An 18,060-nucleotide genomic window follows, 5' to 3' on the forward strand; every position below is an offset into this window, starting at 1 on the left:
GTTGGGCACAAAAGCGATATTCCGATAACAGATAATTATCAAACTTTACTTTTTCTATCGGACTATTATCAGAAGTTAACTACCATTTATCGTTATCGGACCAGTTAACTTCCGATAACTCGATTTTTTTATTCCGATAATGTCCGTTATTTTTTTTGTCCGCTAACATTTTTACCGTTTCCGGGTCGCATTTCGCCGTTTCCGGGTCGCATGTTCTTGGTGTGTTTGTAAGGTCGTGCGTCTCATTTTTTAATTCACGGTGCCTTCCTGTTTGTGTGCGCAGCATTCTGCGGACCTATTCCCGTTGCTCATTCGGTAAGAAATGGATATTAATTTGTTTGTTGGATTCACATTGTGTCCTTGATCCATCCCGTTAACCTCCCAATGCATGTTAGACTCTGTCCGGTTAAACGTGCTGTGTGTGCTGTGTGTCGCCTTGCGGGCACCTTGAGGCGACCTTGCGTCTGCCTTGAAAATTCAATGGCCACCGCAGGGACGCCCTAAGCTCACCGTGCGAAATCAAATCAAAGACCATATGGCACCCCCACGTTTTCGGTCGCCACAATTTCTAAATACCCCGTGCGGCTCCCCGAAAAATAAAAACATATGTGACTGCTCCATTGTGTGACCGTGGAAATACTGCGGCCGCCCTATAATTGCTAGTAGCCGTAGATTTTGTAGACCCTACGGCCGCCGAGCTAAATGTGACTTAGGCCTAAGTTTACGTTGACATAATAAAACAAATCACAATATCAACGGTGAGGAAACGATGTGGAGTATTCATAGCAGCTGCGACAAACAGCAAGAGAGAAGCACCAAACCCACAGGAACAGCCCACAGCTGGAACCCCCTTCCCCCCTTCTCCCCCCTCCCACCACGCCCTTCCCGCTCCCCCACCGAGGGCCATGAATATATTGTTACAGGCCAGGGTTCGTGGGGGTACTACGAAGGTGGGGGTATCTCCGGTTTCCCTGGACTCACCGGGAATCGCAGGCCGTTGCACTCAAATAAGTCCGTGTCGTGGCGGATCGCTAATCGACTGCGAACGCGAACAATTTAACCACGTGACTCAGTGTCCTCATCTGACTACTGTTTAACTGGGGGACACACAGTCTCCTTATCAGGGAATCGCACCCTTGGCGGTTGTGCTACTTTATCTTTCTTGGATCTTGATGAAGGTGGCTAAGCTTTCTGCTGGCACAACGCCGGACTGATGTGAGAACCAATCCGATCAGGAATTATAATCTCCCTGTGAATCTACTTGTGGATATTTCTGGATAAATGGAAAAAAGGACAACCGCAGGCAGATTAGAAATATAATTCAACAAAAATAATTTATTTGCAACAAGCAATGTGCGGTACAGGGAAGGATAGAAGGGAACTCAAGGACTTTAATGGAGTCAAAGGGCAACTGGGGCAGGAAAAGGGGAAATGCAATAAAAGGCAATCAAGGTGTGTATTTACAAAAATAAAAGCAAATGTACAAGTCGCAGACTTAACTTCACATATTCCTTACCTACCAGATATCATGACAGGGTACCCATCAGACCACACACACGTGAAGACAATTGGGAGGGGCACGGTGGCCGAAGCCTAAAGGAATGTGGAACCGTCGCCATCCCCAGCTTGGTACTGCTCTCTCTGCCACTCTCCAGAATGGCCTCGACACTGCACTCCACAAACGAGGGTCCACGAGCTCGGTCGGAACCGGCCAGCCAACAGCTACAAGTGCCGCAAATCTCTACAAGTGAACCAAAGTGTCCGGGAGCAGGGAAGAAAGTCAGAGAGAAGGGGGAAGAGAGAGAGAGAGAGAGAGAGAGAGAGAGAGAGAGAGAGAGAGAGAGAGAGAGAGAGAGAGAGAGAGAGAGAGAGAGAGAGAGAGAGAGAGAGATAGAGATAGAGATAGAGATAGAGATAGAGATAGAGATAGAGATAGAGATAGAGATAGAGATAGAGATAGAGATAGAGATAGAGATGATATATATATATATATATATATATATATATATATATATATATATATATATATATATATATATATATATATATATATATATATATATATATATATATATATATGACCAGGGCAGAGGGAGAGAGATTGAGTGACAGTGACATTTTCCAAGGGGGTTGTGTTTGAGGCACATTGTGGAAGGACTCTTGTGAGCATCTTGTAGGCTCTGATAAAAGATCTCATGCTCGAAACCTCTGGTGGAGAGCAGGTGGAGAGAGTGGCTACATGGTGTGGGCTAGCTTGCAAGGTTTCCTGAGACCAAATCCATCCCAGAATTGTTGTCGTTTTGGGACAAATGACAGTCCTTGTGGCAGAGAGGTACATATCACATCATGACAGGGCATGCAGTGCACCTTGCCAGTCGTGAACAAGTTCTTCAGGACTGTAACCACCCCAGTCGAGATTATCTGCAAGCTTGACGACTCTCTACCCCCCCACCCCCCCTCTAAATGGTTGTCGAAGACACGGCATGTCAATTCCTCAAGGGCAATGTCAGATCCAGGCACGCCCATGGCTGATCGAGTGTATCCACGAACACCTTTGGAGGGTGTGGCCATTCCACAGTACTTCATTGAAAATTGCACAAATGGAATCTGGTAAAAGGCATTGGTCAGGTTTCTTGCAATGATGTGTTTCCACTTGGCAATCTTGCATAACGTTGAGTCAACATCCGACATGAGTGAAGGTTGAGGTTCACTGTAGCGCCCAACTTTGGTGAATGCTGTGACAAGCCGGAATCCCCCATTTGGCTTCTTCACGAGAAATGATGGGTTAAGGTATTTCACAGTGACTCCCACATCGTCAAGTCAAACAAACACCCCAAGGGATTCAAGGTAATAAAATTTTTGTCGCAACTCAGCAAGTATATCTCTGGCATACTGGGGATGGTGACTTGCATTGTGGAGGTGGTACAGGTCCCATGTTGACATTGGCCTTGAAGGGTCCAGCTTTGCCATTGTAACCCAGGAATACTGGATCAAAGACATCATCATATTCCTGAAGGAGCATATGGAACTGTGTATGTGTGCGGAAAGGCAGAGTGTGTTCTGGGCCCACAAGAACAGTCTCTGAAAACAGCTCATTGTGCTTTCACTTGGATTGCTTTATAAGCGGCTGTGTCATGTCGTCCTGGGGAGGCTGTGAATCGTGATTGTCAGAGGTGAAGACAGGTTGGTTGTACATGGGCAAAATGCACATTGCAAAACAAGACTTGTGGTTCATGGGTGAGGTTCACGATGAAAATTTTTGTCAGTAACACTATTCAAAATATGTGGTGGAGGCCAAGTGTTAGATGGTTCGGTACACCCTGCTCCTGAAGGAAGTGAGGATAGTTCAACTGCAAATGTCGTGAGGTCTGCAAGATCATTAAATAGAGTCATCTCAATGAACTCCCCTGGCCATATTGTTGTTGACCTTGAGGGTGCGTGAAGGATATTGGCTCATTTCACTTTGAAAGTGTTGGAGAAAGCATGGAATCAGGATCTGTAGACATATGTGGAGGAGTCACCAACTAGCACTTGGTGTTTGGCTGATCAAATTGACATGTCATTGGTTTCCATGAAACGGGAGCCTGCAAGTATCTTAACATCAATGTTCTCCTTGACCAGTCTTTCAAAGGTAAGATTGTGATGGGCTCTGGCCAGAGAGAACTGTGTTTCACCAACAACATGTAAAGGAGATGAACCATCAGCCTGATGCTCGAAGAATGTGTCCAAGTTGCGTGACTAATTCATCTGTACAGGGAGTGCAGCTGATTCCATCAAAACAGCAGAAGGCTCCTCATCCCCGAATGAAAGCAAGCATCTTAGATGACCTCATCATCATTGTCCATGCCAGCAACTATCTTACGAGCTTTAGCCATATATTGGTGGTCTTGATCTGGTAGAAAATTACTTTTTCGGAGAAAATGTCGACCTGATCATCCCGTTTTCTTGCATAATGGGCACGATACCTGTCGTTTGCATGAGGGGAGGGAGTTATGGGGTCTGGTCTTGTTCGGCAGGGTTGAAACTGTCTGCCGCTTCTGGATGGTGGCAAGGCAGAGAGCCATGGCATCAGCAGGTGTGTGAATCTCATCTAGCAGTGAATCCAAGGGTTGAGAGATCTCAGACTTGATGGATGCCAGGGTGCATGGCCTGAGCTTAGTGCCGTACCTCTGCTTCACAAGATGTGGAAGGCTAGGATGAACGAGTTGTAGCCAGCGTCAGATCACGATGTTCTCCAGTGAGGGTGACATCTCATCATCCTTGTCAAGAGGTAGACCATGACCGCTGAGCCCATCTTTCAGCAAGAGGTTATCTTCAAAGAAAGCCATCAGATGTTGATAAAGGTCTTCATGCCTTTCTTCTGACTGCTTTATAAAATCAGCCAAGTCTAAGAGGTGGGCACTGGTGGCCTGGAAAATGTAATGCAGGCGAATGGTCTGCCATATTGATGCAAGGTCAGTTGATGCTTTGACCCTTTGTTGAGTGGTAAGTCCCGGGGAAGTACCAACACGTTCTGTGTCTCTGAATCCATGAATAGGGTTAGTCTTGGTTCTTTTCTCCCAGGTGAAACGGTCAATGAGGAAGAGGGCAAAGTTAGGGTCTACTGTCAAAGTGTAAGTGAGGTTTTGGCACCAATGATCAAATAAATTGACTGTCTCAAACTTCCCTAAGCACCGCTGCTTTGGTGCATGATATGTGGCTGCCATTGTTTCCAATTCTACCCTACCGTAGAAAGGGGGCAGCAAGGTTTGCAGTGGGAATTGAGGAAGGAATTCAGGCTTTTTTAGGTCAGCAGTGGGTGGGGAAACTATTAGGGAAGGAACTGAGGGTGTAATTGTGCTTATCAAGGCCAGGCAAGAAAATAGAATTTCAGGAAAGGAAAAGTTAAACATATTCTATACCAATGACAGGAGTTCAAATAATAATATGGAAGAGCTTGATGTCAAAGTAGATAGCGAGGAGTACGATGTAGTTGCACTAAGTGAGACATGGTTTAAGGAGGAGAGTAACTGGAGGACAGGATTAGAAAGCTACAAGGCGTATCAGTGTGATATGAAAGAGAGGAGAGGAGGAGGAGCAGCAATCTGTGTAAAGAACAGCATTGCATTAAGAGAAAGGGGTGACATTAAGGAGGGAATTAATGTGGAGGATTCTGTATGGGTAGAGATTAGAGATTGTAAAAACAGTAAGATACTGGTAGGATGCTTTTATAAGGCTCCGGGTGGGAAGGAAGAGGAGGAAGGAGGAGTACATGAAGAATTCAATTGGGCATGTGGTAAGGGAACAGTATCGATGATGGGGGATTTTAACTTACCAGGGAAAGGGCAGAGCAGATGAGGATTTCCTTGATTTAGTCCAGGATTGCTTTTTAACCCAGTTTGTAGATAAGCCCATGAGTGGGAGTGCAATGTTATACCTCCTTTGAAGTAATGATCCCAATATGGTGGAGGAGGTGGAGGTAGGGGAGCATTTAGGAGCAAGTGACCATAACATTGTGTGTGCAAAGATTCTGTTAAGGGTTAGAGTTCAGGATAGTAGAGTATGGGTATTAGATTTCAGGAAGGCAAACCTTGAGGGTATGAGGAGAGAGTTGGGTGATGTACATTGGGAAAAGCTAACAATAGGACAATCAGCATCAGAAAAATGGGAAACCTTCAAGGAGCAAATGTGTAGAGTGCAGAGGAAGTACATTCCAATGAGGTATAAAACTAGTAGCAGAAAGAGACCAGGGTGGTTGAGTAGTGAGAAAGGAATGCTATTAAGGAGAAGCAAAAGGCATTTACTCAGCATAAAATAACAGGACTGGAGTTAGGTTTATATCACCATTGGAGTAAACAGAGACATGTGAAGAAAATAACTCGGCAAGCCAAAAGAGAGTATAAGAAGGACATGGCTAACAATATTAAACACAACAGCAAGGCATTCTTTCAGTATATCAGGGGAAAAGAACAGGTTCGGACCAGTGTGGGCCCATTGAGGAATAGCACTGGGAGAGTGGTTCGTGAGGAAAGTGAGATGGCAGGCTTATTAAACAGGTATTTTGCTTCAACTTTTACACAAGAACAGTCAGGAGAATTGCCAATAGCTGAAAGTATCTAACAAGGAGGTGAGGAAGGGCTTTTACAGAAGATCCAGGTTGGAGTGGAGGAAGTGAAGGAACAGCTAGGAAATCTAACATTAGATAAGGCTCCCGGGCAAAATAATATGCACCCGAGAGTATTGAGGGACGTGGCTAAGCAGATAAGCAAGATATTAACGGATATTTTCAAGAGCTATCATTTTAAATTGGGGACCATTTAAGGGACCATTTAAATATATACTAACTATTTAAAGGTAGTAAGCATGGGTTTGCCAAAGGTAGTTCCTGTCCAACAACTCTTTTCTGATGACTCTGCCGAACCATCTGTCAACCCTCAGACCGACAAGCAGCAGCTTCTTCGCTCTCTGCAGATCTGGATAAAATCACAAACCGGTCCAACACGTGGAATATGTCTTTCAATCCTGACAAATCTCACACTCTCACTATGTCTCTCTGAAAGTACTGTTTGGAACCCCCCCCCCCCATCTACTTTCTCAACAATCTTCTGGAAGAAGGCTTTTCATTCAAGCTTCTGGGTCTCACTATCTGCCATGATCTTTCCTGGGAAAGCCACATTTCCAACCTGGCCTCCAAAGCCAGTCGCCGACTGGGCATCCTCCGTCGTGCAAAGTCCTTCCTCATCCCACCTCAGCTCCTCACTACATACAAAGCTTTCGTATGCAGCCTTCTGGAGTACTGCTCTTCCCTCTGGGCTCGTGCTCCTGCCTCTCACCTTTCTTGGCTTCACGCTGTGGAAACAAAGGCATTTAGGATCATTGGTGTCTCCCACGGTGAGGCTGAGACTTTGGGCCTCTCACTCTCTCACTGCAGGCAGATTGGTGGTCTTTCTGTCTTCCACCATCTCCTCTCCGGTCTCGCCCCCCCCGCTCTGTCCCCTGCCCCCCCCCCATATTTCCGCAGGGCGCTCAAGGTCTGCCAGCAACCCCCTTCTAGTGAAACTGCTAAAATCATGAATCACTGCTGACCTTCACTCTTTCATTCCTCTTTTTTCCCACATTTGGAATAAACTCCCACATGCTCTTCAATCCCATTCTTCCCTCCAGGTCTTCAAAGCAACTGTTCACCACCACCTCTTATCTTCCCCCATCCAAAACCACAATCTTTTCTACCCCCGTTAATTCACCCCAAACCCAACTCCTTCAATTTCCCTTCCTTCCCTCCCGAAAGTTCCCTTTTGTGTAAGGTCCTGAAAGTCCCAATGGTGTCCATCTTGTATACCCCATGTTCCCCACCCCATTCCTCTCCATTCCACAGATCTCCTAATGCCTCTGTTTCCCACTGTTTTCTCCTTCCCTATCCCACCCCTCTTATCTCCTGCCCCCCCCTTGTTGTGTGTTGTGTGTTAGTTAGCTCATTCTTACGAGCCTTGACAATGCATGCAAAAAAAAAAAACAGAAAATAAAAAAATCTCACTGGAGTCAGGACATCTAGTATAGTTGATAATCTCTCATATCATAAGAATTGTGCAAATTAAGACTAAAGCATGAAATTTCTACCAGTGTTAGTACATGCCATAAGCTTCATTTTCAGATTGAGAGGTAAGGCAGATTTGACCTCTGAGGACCGTGAGAGGTCAATGACCTCAAAGTATCAAAATATTGATGTTTGGCGTCATTGGTTTATGGTAAACATGTTTATGATGTACAAACCATGCAATTGTGTTCCAATAAAAGTGTCTACATATTCCACACAGCGTTGGTAATTATTTACAGGTGTCGAGCTTTGACCTCTGAGGACAGTGAGAGGTCAATGACCTAAAAATATCAAAATATTGATGTTTGGCTTCATTCGTTAATGGTAAACATGTTTATGATGTACAAACCATGCATTTGTGTTCCAATAGAAGTGTCTACATATTCCACACAGTGTTGGTAGTTATTTACAGATGTCTAGCTTTGACCTACTGGTCCTTGACATGAGAGACATCATGGACACCCCAGTGGCAGAAACTGTGAGGAAGATTGAGTCCCTTGGTGAGGAGCAGTACACAAAGTTTGTTGAAGAAAGACTGGAACTATGCACAAAGCCAGTTACAGGAACACTGCCCAAGAACAAGTTGCCACTCTTCAGTCGGCCACAGACCAAGACGCAGTCAAAGCAGCAGATCCAACTCGCCACAGTGAAAAGTGACTGTAGTCTCTTCTCGAGGCTGTGTATTGCCTGCCAATCACGTGATGGGGATCTGGACCAGTTCTTCTGCCACGAGAACCAGGCAGCCCCACCAGCATTATCAACAGGAGGAAAACTGCACCTTGGAGTCAAAGCAGATCTACTACACTGCCTGAAATCAGACCAACCCAAAACCACAAGTGCACCTGGGGTTGATGCCACAATCCTTGACGGAGCAGCTATTGTTCAAATACCTAATCCTGTAACGGCAAAGACCGTTGAAAACTATGTGAACACAGTCTTTGCATCTTACATCTCCACTCAACTTGAAAAAGTCAACAACTTTACCTCATCTGGGATGTATATCTACCTGACAGCATGAAAGGCATGACCAGACAGAAGAGGGGCAAGGGCGTCAGGAAGAGAGTGGCTCCCTCTACCGTCATGCCTAAGAACTGGAAGGACTTCCTTCGTGTGGATCAAAACAAGACTGAGCTCTTTGGTTTCCTGTCACGAGAGGCCATTCGTCTTCCAATAGCAGATGGCAAGGAAATGTATGCAACATGTAGAACTGAGGTCCTGTGCTCTCCTGCCGAGTCCGACTTGACCAGCCTCGCCCCATGTTCACACGAGGAGGCGGACAATCGCCTGCTTGTACATGTGGCAGATGCTGTGCAGAAGGGGATCAGGAAGGTGGCCATACGCACTGTGGATACTGATGTTGTGGTACTAGCTGTGGCTTCATTCAACAACATCAATCCTGACGAGCTGTGGATAGCTCTTGGTACTGGATCCAGCTTTGGTACATAGCTGTTCACAAACTGGCTGCCGCCATGTACCCAATACAATGTGCTACTCTCCCCATCTTCCATGCCCTCATAGGGTGCGACACTGTGTCTTCTTTCGCTGGCAGAGGGAAGAAGACTGCCTGGGAGATTTGGAAAGTGTTCCCACAGGTGACTGATGCCTTTGAAGAACTCTTACGCATGCCAAGTGGTGTCAGTGAGGAGTCAATGTCACTGCTGGAGCGCTTCGTTGTGCTGATGTATGACTGCACCAGTGACACAATGGAAGTGAACGATGCTAGGAAACAGCTCTTCACACTCAAGTTTAGGGCTCTAGAAAACATTCCCCCAATGCAGGCAGCACTCCAGCAGCACATCTAGCATGCATCTCTCCAGGGCAACTGCTGGAACCAAACTCTGGTCCTGAATCCAGAGTTACCAATCCCATCTGACTGGGGCTGGACAAAGGAGGCCTCTAGGTGGCAGCCTCTTTGGACGACACTGCCAGAGGCATCAAAATCTTGCCACGAACTGATCCACCGCGGCTGCGAGAAGGGATGTACCGGCCGCTGCAAGTGCACCAAGGCTGCACTCAAGTGCACTGCATTATGTGCATGTTCGGGAGACTGTTAGGTGCAATCAGACACCTTTATATTTATGCATCTATATGGATAATGTGTGTGTTTTACATGTACCGGTATGTACTATACATGTGTCTGAGGTAACTGACCTCACTGTACTTTAAGCTTATAGACTATGTTCAGTGCACATTGAAAATTAAGGTTGCACAGATGATCTTACAACATGATTTCATGCAAGCTGTTCTGGACACCACAATAACCTAAATGTGTATTTCAATAAATTTGTTTTCTGAGGTCACTGACCTCATTTAAAGCACTTGTTCAGTCATGGTTGCATCCTGTGATAATGTATAAAGGCTCTCCAGAAGATAAAGAGACCAACACATGGCAACATACCTTTTTAATGATTCCCAAAACAGACAAACTGCACCAGAATCGTGAAAAAAATGACAATTTCAATGTACTTGAGGTCATTGACCTCTCACTATCCTCAGAGGTCAAATCTGACTTACCTCCCAATCTGAAAATGAAGCTTATGGTATGTACTAACACTGGTAAACATTTCATGCTTTTGTCATAATTTGCACAATTGTTATGATTATCTGCTGCACTAATCACTGGTGATGAAGGTTGTGATCAAGTTTCTTCGAAATTGTGTGTGTAGTTTTGGAGAAGAGAGGAAATACTTATTTTGGGGATGGGGGGGGGTGGTCAAAACCCCCAGTAGACCGCCTTAATGAGTGCAGATTTTGATGCGGTCAATACACCTTCGTTCGGCATCAGATATGAAGCATGTGGCAAAGTTTCATCAAAATCGTGTTTGGTTCAAGCAATAATGACTGAAGTGTTTACGGACTGACTTACTGACTCACCTATGGACACTGCTCAATCACATAAGCTCACCTGATTAAAGTCCAGGTGAGCTAAAAATGGTGAGAAGTATGGTTTTGAACATATTGTTGTGGGCCGGGGGTCGGTGGCGAGAACGACTGCTAGATGGGGAAGTTTACGCCGTCTCCCACCGGATTCCCCGGAATTTATAGGCCGTCGCTCCGGATAACTCCGAAGCCGGCGGGTCGATTAATCGACCGTGAAACGCCAATATCTTGACCGTGTGGCGTAGGGTTAATTGTCTCGATCCCAATATACCTAAATAACCATGCAGTCTTGGCTACTGGGGATTCACACCCTCGGCACGTCTTTCTCGAATCGGGTCACTCTACCGACTGCGGTAGAGTTACAACTAGCGACTACCAACTCCGGCTCGGTGGCAGCCGAGTGGAAACTGCCAAAGCCGTGCCGGCTAGGATTAATGGATTATCGGGGATGAAACCCCGTCTGAACTCAGACCCGGACCATGCTGGACCAAATAAAGAAAGGACGGAAACGAGCTGGGAACATTTCTAATAATTTATTTACAATAAAATAAAGACACAGGGCAAGACTTATCGCGAATATGCAATGCAGTATTTTACAATGATGAAATAAACACTTAAACAATTCTACTTATAGATGGGCCCACACGCAGACACACACACACAAGAAGAAAAGAAACCCCGGGGTTCTTTATTGGACCCTCCAGCCGATGAGAGAGAGACGAGCTGGGGGTCAGAGTCCGGATTGGTACCTGGCCGTCCGAGAAAGGGGGTACTCCATGCGGCGGCACCTGCCAATGGTTGTCGGCCTGGTCCCAGTCACACGTGGGGGACTCGTGGTTCGTGGCGAGCTCGGGTGGTGAATGGTCGTGGTCCACAGAACTCCTCTCCCCGTAACAGCCACCGTGATGAAAGTGACCACTCCAGGACTCCAGTACTTCTTCTCGTAGCATGCTCAGGGATCTTTATCCACCTCCCTCATGAAACACACCCAGCTCTCGCACTGCTCTGCTCTCAGACACCACCAGCGCCAATGCCCACGACAACGACAACCCACCGAGTCTCCAAGATATATATCTCCTTCCACATGGGGAGGGGCCTTGGCGAGAATCATCTCGCTGTCCATCCCTCATTAGCCCACGGCCGCACCCCACCGGGGTGGAGCCGTGGCCCCTGTTCGGAGACCCCACATTCTCCATGTGGCTCCGCTCTCGAAGAGTAACAGTATCCATGTTGCGTTGGTGCAAGAGTTAAAACGTTTGTGGAAGGAGCGTTGGTGGGAGCGGCAAGGAACGGCTGCAAGACCCTGCCCTGACAAGTCAGAGTGCTTGTAGACAGCAGGTGGGTAGTGGATCATGATGGGGGATGGATCATGCAGATGGGATGGTTTATTTGATGGCTCGTTGGATATAATAACCTAACTAAAGACATCACAACCCACGTTTTCGAGCCTCCCACTAAACAAAAGGACGGGGTCCTGACTACACACGTACTTACCGGCATAACTAACTTTGGGATCTGAATGTTGAGTGCGCATGGTTTCCAGATTCGTAACAATATAAATGTTTGTATAAAACAATTGTTTGAATGCATGTTTATCAGAAGGTGGTATTTTAATTTAAAATGCAAAAATGTGCAAAAAATGTGCTTTGTTGTTTGCATGAGTAGTGTGAAAACAAACACTGAAGGATTTAAAATTCCTGCAGTTTAATTTTTGAATATGAACCTCTCCAAGGTATTTTGTCATTCTTTGCAATTCAAAGTCATGCTGTTTAAAATTGGTTTATAGAATATTCTGTTATATTTTTATTATGAAAGTGTCGTATGAGTGGTGGTCATTTTAACTTATCAATGCAAAGATATAAGGCTTGCAGGATAGCCTTGAGGTACACACACTCACCTGAGCTATCTCGTATGGGTTTGAATCTCGGTCCAGCTATAAACTGTCATCCTCATGTTCCAGACTCTGCAGGGCGATACACCAGTGTGTGTGCCTTCCCTCGGATAGACATTAAACTGGGCGTCCCGTCTGCCGGCATTAGTTGGTGGACGTTAAAGATCCCACAGCGTCCTTCATGAAGAGTAGGCGAGCTATCGCCGGCACTCTGAAGAAATTCCAAATTCCTACTCTAATCTCCAGGTGGCACTGCATCAGTGGCATTGTCGTGCCCTTGTGAGAAGTGATGCGAACCCACAGCCACAAGCTGCATCCAAACAGACGATGACTCGTTCAAAGATACTAGGTATTTTAATAATTGTATTTTGTTGTAATTTTTTTTTATCAGAGTTGTTTATAATGTGGGTTTGTGGTTATGAGCTAATTCCATGGACTAGAATGCCATCTTTACTTACTGTCAAGTCAACAGAACTGTGCTTTGTGTACTGTCTCAGTAAATTTGGCATGGTAAGCCTGAATTCTCACATTAAAAAAATCATGATTACACAATGATTACTGCAATTAGTCAATGGGTGTTACGTCCCTCAGATGGACGTTAACCTGGACGTCCCATCTGCCAGCATTAGTTGCATGGACGTTAAAGATCCCATGAGTGAGCGAGCTATTGAGCTATTAGGTGAGCTATTGCTGGTGCCCTGGCCAAATTCCTACCCTAACTTCCTTTGCCGGAGTGATGACCCATCCAGGATTCTAACCCTAGCTAAGGAACTACTTTGGCAGAACTGACACTGTGTCGATAGACCCTATACAGCATGGTACATGATGATGGTTATCTTTAATGTGAAAATACATTTGAGAACTTTAGTTATAAAGATAACTGATATGTCCCATGTCTGTAGGTCCAGATACAAAGCAAGAAGATGGATTTCAGTCACGTGACTGCAAAATGTGGCTCAAAGGACAACTTGAGCTTCAAATCAGGTTAAAAGCAGGGAGGTCCAAAGTCAAAAGATAAATGGTTGCAATAAAAACACTGAAAAATATGATACAGTGAACATGGGCATTATAGTTTGAAAGAATTCAAATTTATAGTTTGAGAGGATCCAGTCTTGCTCACCTCTCCAGATTCCTCCAGAAAAAGTATTTTTCAACAGATGTTCTTCCTTGAGGTATAGGTCTCTAGCAGATGAGTTTGTCTTTGTAAAATGTTCTGAGAAAAAATTCGAAAACACGAGACCTTGAGAGACTGCCTTGACACCTCTCTTTAATCCTGTTTCTTCAGCCTCACTGATAATGCAAGAAAAACTGCCCTTTGCACTTTGTTGCTAATACTAAACCTCCTTGTTGATGCAAGGCATGGTGAGTCAAAACCTACAAAGGAGAATGCTTTTTAATTTGTTTGGCCACAAAGCCTTTCTTTGAGTAACCATACACATCAAAAGAGAGTAAAACCAATACAGTTAATTCGAAAAAAATAGATTGTTAAGAGTCGTTATTGTCCTTGCTGTGGATTATCCTGGACTCGATGATGAAACTACACCTTATCCGACAATCCTGGGCTACTGTTTTTTTTTATACCTTTCATACAATATCGTGCCATTTTTGCCATCACAATATGTCACTAAATGTCTGTTGTGCTTCCACCCTTGTTTGAACTGATAGCTCCAAAGTACATTAATTGCTCTGCGATTTCTACATCTCCAGCCATCTGAAAAGTGAGATTGTCCTCTATTTAATTCATGATCATCACTTTAATTTTGCTATTAAAGGGCTGGCAGAATGGCCAAGAGGTGTGCACACTCACCTCTGAGCAGTCAAGCCTGTGTTTGAATCTCGTCTCAGCTATAAAATGTCACCCTGGTGTTTTTCAGGCAGGTCAATTCATCATGTGTGTAAAAATAAAACATAGAATAAACCAATCCTTTTAGTCGTTGTATTGGTCTTTTCCAATAAATCCTCTTGACTGCCTAACACTTTCTGCTCACAAAATTGTATCATCAGCATATTTCAGTTTACTTAATAACTTGCCTCCTATAGAAATCCCACTACTGTAATTAAATTGAGAAGAGCCATTCTCATACACCTTGTCCAGTGCCAAAGCAGTCACTGCCTCCACCTGTAGTTCTGACAATTGACTCTTGATTTTCTGACAGTCCTCTCATCAATTTAACTCCTCTAATTCATTCAATCAGATATTATTTCTAGAGGGAAGTATCTGCATATTACATACACAAAAGGGAACTGTAAATGGGGACTTTGAAGCCAAACCTACCAAAGGGGAAGGTCGAGGAGGGGGTGGCAGTGGTAAATTTAGAAAAGGGATTCTAAATAAAGGAAGGGATGATGTGAAGTTAGGGAAAGGAGAGATGCAGAGGAAGAGAAAAAGGGATGGAGGTTGAGACAAGACATAAGAGGGGAAGTAAGGGGAATGTACAGAACTTAAATCGGTGGAGGACTGTCAAACATTCGGCCATTTGTCGCTCCGCCACTGAAGGTGGATAGAGGTTATGTTTTTACTCCTGTCTGTCTGTCTGTAAACAGGATATCTCAAAAAGCTGTGGCCGGATTCGGAAGAAATTTGGTGGACAGGTTGTGTGTGTGAGGTTAGATTTTGGATGAATCGATTTTCAATTAAATTTTGGTGAAGATCCGAATCTGGATCTGGATACTATAATTTTTAAAGTGATTCTTCACCATTGAGAGATGGGGCAAAAACGATATATGGCATGCAATCTCAACAAGTTGCTGACAGATTCGGACGAAACTTGGTTGACTGGTTGGGTGTGTGACAAGGATGAATTGATTCGATTTTTGGTGAAGATCCGAATCCGGATCCGAGAATTTTCCAGTGATTCTTCACCACAGAGTGATAGGGCTAAAAACAATATCTCAAAAAGTTATGGACAGATTCGGCCGAAACTTGGTGGACCGGCTGGGTGTGTGAAAATAACTAATTGATTCGATTTTGATAAATATCTGATTCAACATCTGGATACGAGAATTTTTTTAATTTCTCAAGTGATTCTTCACCAATGAGAGATGTGGCCAAAAACGATATATCTAGCACAATATTTCAAAAAGTTGTGAATGAGTTATGACAAAACTTGGTGAATGAGTTGGTTTGGTGACAAGGCCAACCTGATTAGAATTAATTCAGGTCCAGATCCATATCCGGCCTATCAGTGCGATACAAAACATAAAGTGTTCAGCCTGGCGGAGGTATGTGCTCTTCCGAGTGCCGTTATAGTGCTTCTGTAATATTAGGTGACTCCAAACTATACAACCAAGCAATGGCTAAAGCACAACTGTCATTTGAATCATTGACATTTCTCAGGCATGTACCATCAAACATGGATAATCATGTAAAGACTGTCTCGCTTTTGTTGTCATTTATTACAAATGTAATTTCCTGTTCTCTAATGGCTTGCTCATAAACTCGGCATGCAGGTGGTGGTTCATTCCAGGTGGTTAGCCACAAGATCAATTTTAAGGACAAGGCAAAAGCTAAAGTGGGTTCATTGGAGAACACAAGCTACACACCAGGCGGGGGCAATGTGAAGGTGAGAGAGTGACGAATATAGCGGTATGTTGTAAACCTTTTAACAGTACATCATTAAATTTTATAGCGGTCGGTAGAAGTTAGACAGGGGCAATGTTTAAACACCAAGAATACAGTATCATCAAAAGAATACATTCACATGCACAGCATAGATATGGGATTAACTGCCAAGATGTAATGCAGCCATTTTAAGATTTTACAAACATTCTTAAGCCTTTGTAAATGTCTGTGCACAATGTTCAACATTCCTTCCATCCAATCTTCTCTCTGTCCCTAACCTGTCGGAAAACCAGATCGAGAGCCAAAAGCTGAATTTCCGTGAAAAGGCACAGGCCCGGACTGACCACGGGGCCGATATTATAATCTGCTTACCAGCACACTCGAGCACCACAACCCCAAGACGTCTCAGCAATGCTTCTGCTTCTGGCGATGGCCCACACCTGTCTACCCTTGCCGCAGACGTGTCTGCTGCACTTGCTCAGCAAGGATTCTGACAGTATCTCTGTAATTTTGCTCCCTTAACATAACAAGACCACACTATCTTTCCAGGGCAGTCTTACCGTGAGGTTAAATTATATAATTACAAATCATTCCATTAAGATTGCCTTTTATAATTCTGACTCTTCTTCTACTTTTATCTTCCCATGAGCTGCAAGCTCTTAATTTAATTTTACCATGTCTCCCAAAAGCTCTCCCTACCTCAGATCTTTTCCAAGCATCCTATCTCTGCTATCCCTGCAGTAATACTGTCATTGTACTGTGGTGCTACTAAATATTATTCTTACAAGCTTTATCTGATTTCTAAGTTATTTATTTCAGGATATTAATATAATGATGTTATAAAACCTAAAAACTAAACAGGGTTTGATATTTGGTACTTATTCTCTGTATAGGCTACACAGGAATTGAGATGTTACTTTATATGTGGAGGTGAACACACTCATAGTGTTATGTGATATTTTCAGTGGAGATTAACAAGTCAAGACTAGTTTTTTTCTTTTCCTGTGGAGATGAACACTAATATTTTCACATGCTGTGGCTGGGCCTTAAGCACAACCACAAATTGTCTAAAGCTAAATAATAATGGCTTGTGGCATTGTTTGGTTGTTGATTAAATCCGGTGTTTACAGTTTTAGAACTTTTCGTGGGAGGGATTGGTTAATTCGGCGATCATTACGTGGGATGGAGAACATTAATATGGCTTCTGGAACCTGTGGTGTCGGTTATACCTGGAGGATTATGGTATCAGGATCAATGTACTATTAAATTATAGCACGATGAATTTTTTTTTTTTTTTCTTAACATGTGGTCAAAAGTGTTTGACACCAGGGCCAAGAAATATTGCTTATGCTTCAGGCATAAAACACAAATGTCTTAATAGACACAAATGCATACATCATGAATAATGGATGCATTTGTGTCTCATAGAAATAACAAGAGTGATGTAGTAGAGCAATGTGAAGTGTGAAAAGTGCAGTCAAATGTTAGATATGTACTCAACCCCTCCCTCCCCTTCCACTACTATTTTGTTTTCGTTAATTTTCCTATCATCACATCAGCTTTCTTTTAACAACAAAGGACATTTGCTATCATTGGTGGTTAAAGAGAATAAATGTCATGTGGAAAGGAACTGGAGTTTTGAAACAGGCTATGCTGATGGGATGTGAATTACACGTCGGCATCTCTAGATTATGTGCACACATGGTGATCAGTGAAGGGGCCTTACACAAAATACGTGATGGTTTTGGGGGTGAGGGGTGTTTCCTGGAGCATCACAGTGGGGAGGAGGGTGTCATAGCGAGCTAGTCACGTGACTCCATCTTTATTTTCATCGGTGCAGCCATCTTGGATTTCCCTTCACCATGCCAGGACATGTAAATTTAGAATGACCTTGCTTTCAGTTGAATTTGTCCAAATAATTAATTTGAAGATACAAGAGGGTGTTTCCAAAGAGGAGAAAGCAGGAAATTCAACTAGAAGTTTGGAGGCAGCTGAAGGGCAACACCATCTCATTGACTGAGCTGTCGGATGCCACCAATTTAAAAAAGGGAAAAAAATACTTGCTGAATGTAAACTGATTGGACTTTTAAAAGGCGATATTGCTCTCATTCACAGCCAGGCATTTTTTTTAGGGTGGGGTCAGACAAAGCATCA

The 18,060-nt window shown here is 44.0% G+C and overlaps 1 protein-coding gene across 4 annotated transcripts in view; it reads left to right on the plus strand.

Moving 5' to 3' along the window:
- The window catches only part of LOC147014267 (microtubule-associated protein tau-like), a 136,420-nt gene extending 118,360 nt beyond the window's left edge, over window positions 1–18,060 (plus strand). For all 4 annotated transcript variants that reach the window (XM_085852080.1, XM_085852079.1, XM_085852078.1 and 1 more), the window contains 3 exons: window positions 13,247–13,328; window positions 15,795–15,907; window positions 16,200–18,060. In XM_085852080.1, coding sequence (XP_085708206.1) covers window positions 13,247–13,328; window positions 15,795–15,907; window positions 16,200–16,400 — 396 coding nt within the window. In that variant the 3' untranslated portion in view covers window positions 16,401–18,060. The remainder of the gene's footprint in view (window positions 1–13,246; window positions 13,329–15,794; window positions 15,908–16,199) is intronic.

The sequence above is a fragment of the Eptatretus burgeri genome, chromosome 13 (assembly GCF_056783735.1).
Source record: "Eptatretus burgeri isolate ZD-2024b chromosome 13, Ebu_testis_v1, whole genome shotgun sequence".
Lineage (NCBI taxonomy): Eukaryota > Metazoa > Chordata > Myxini > Myxiniformes > Myxinidae > Eptatretus > Eptatretus burgeri.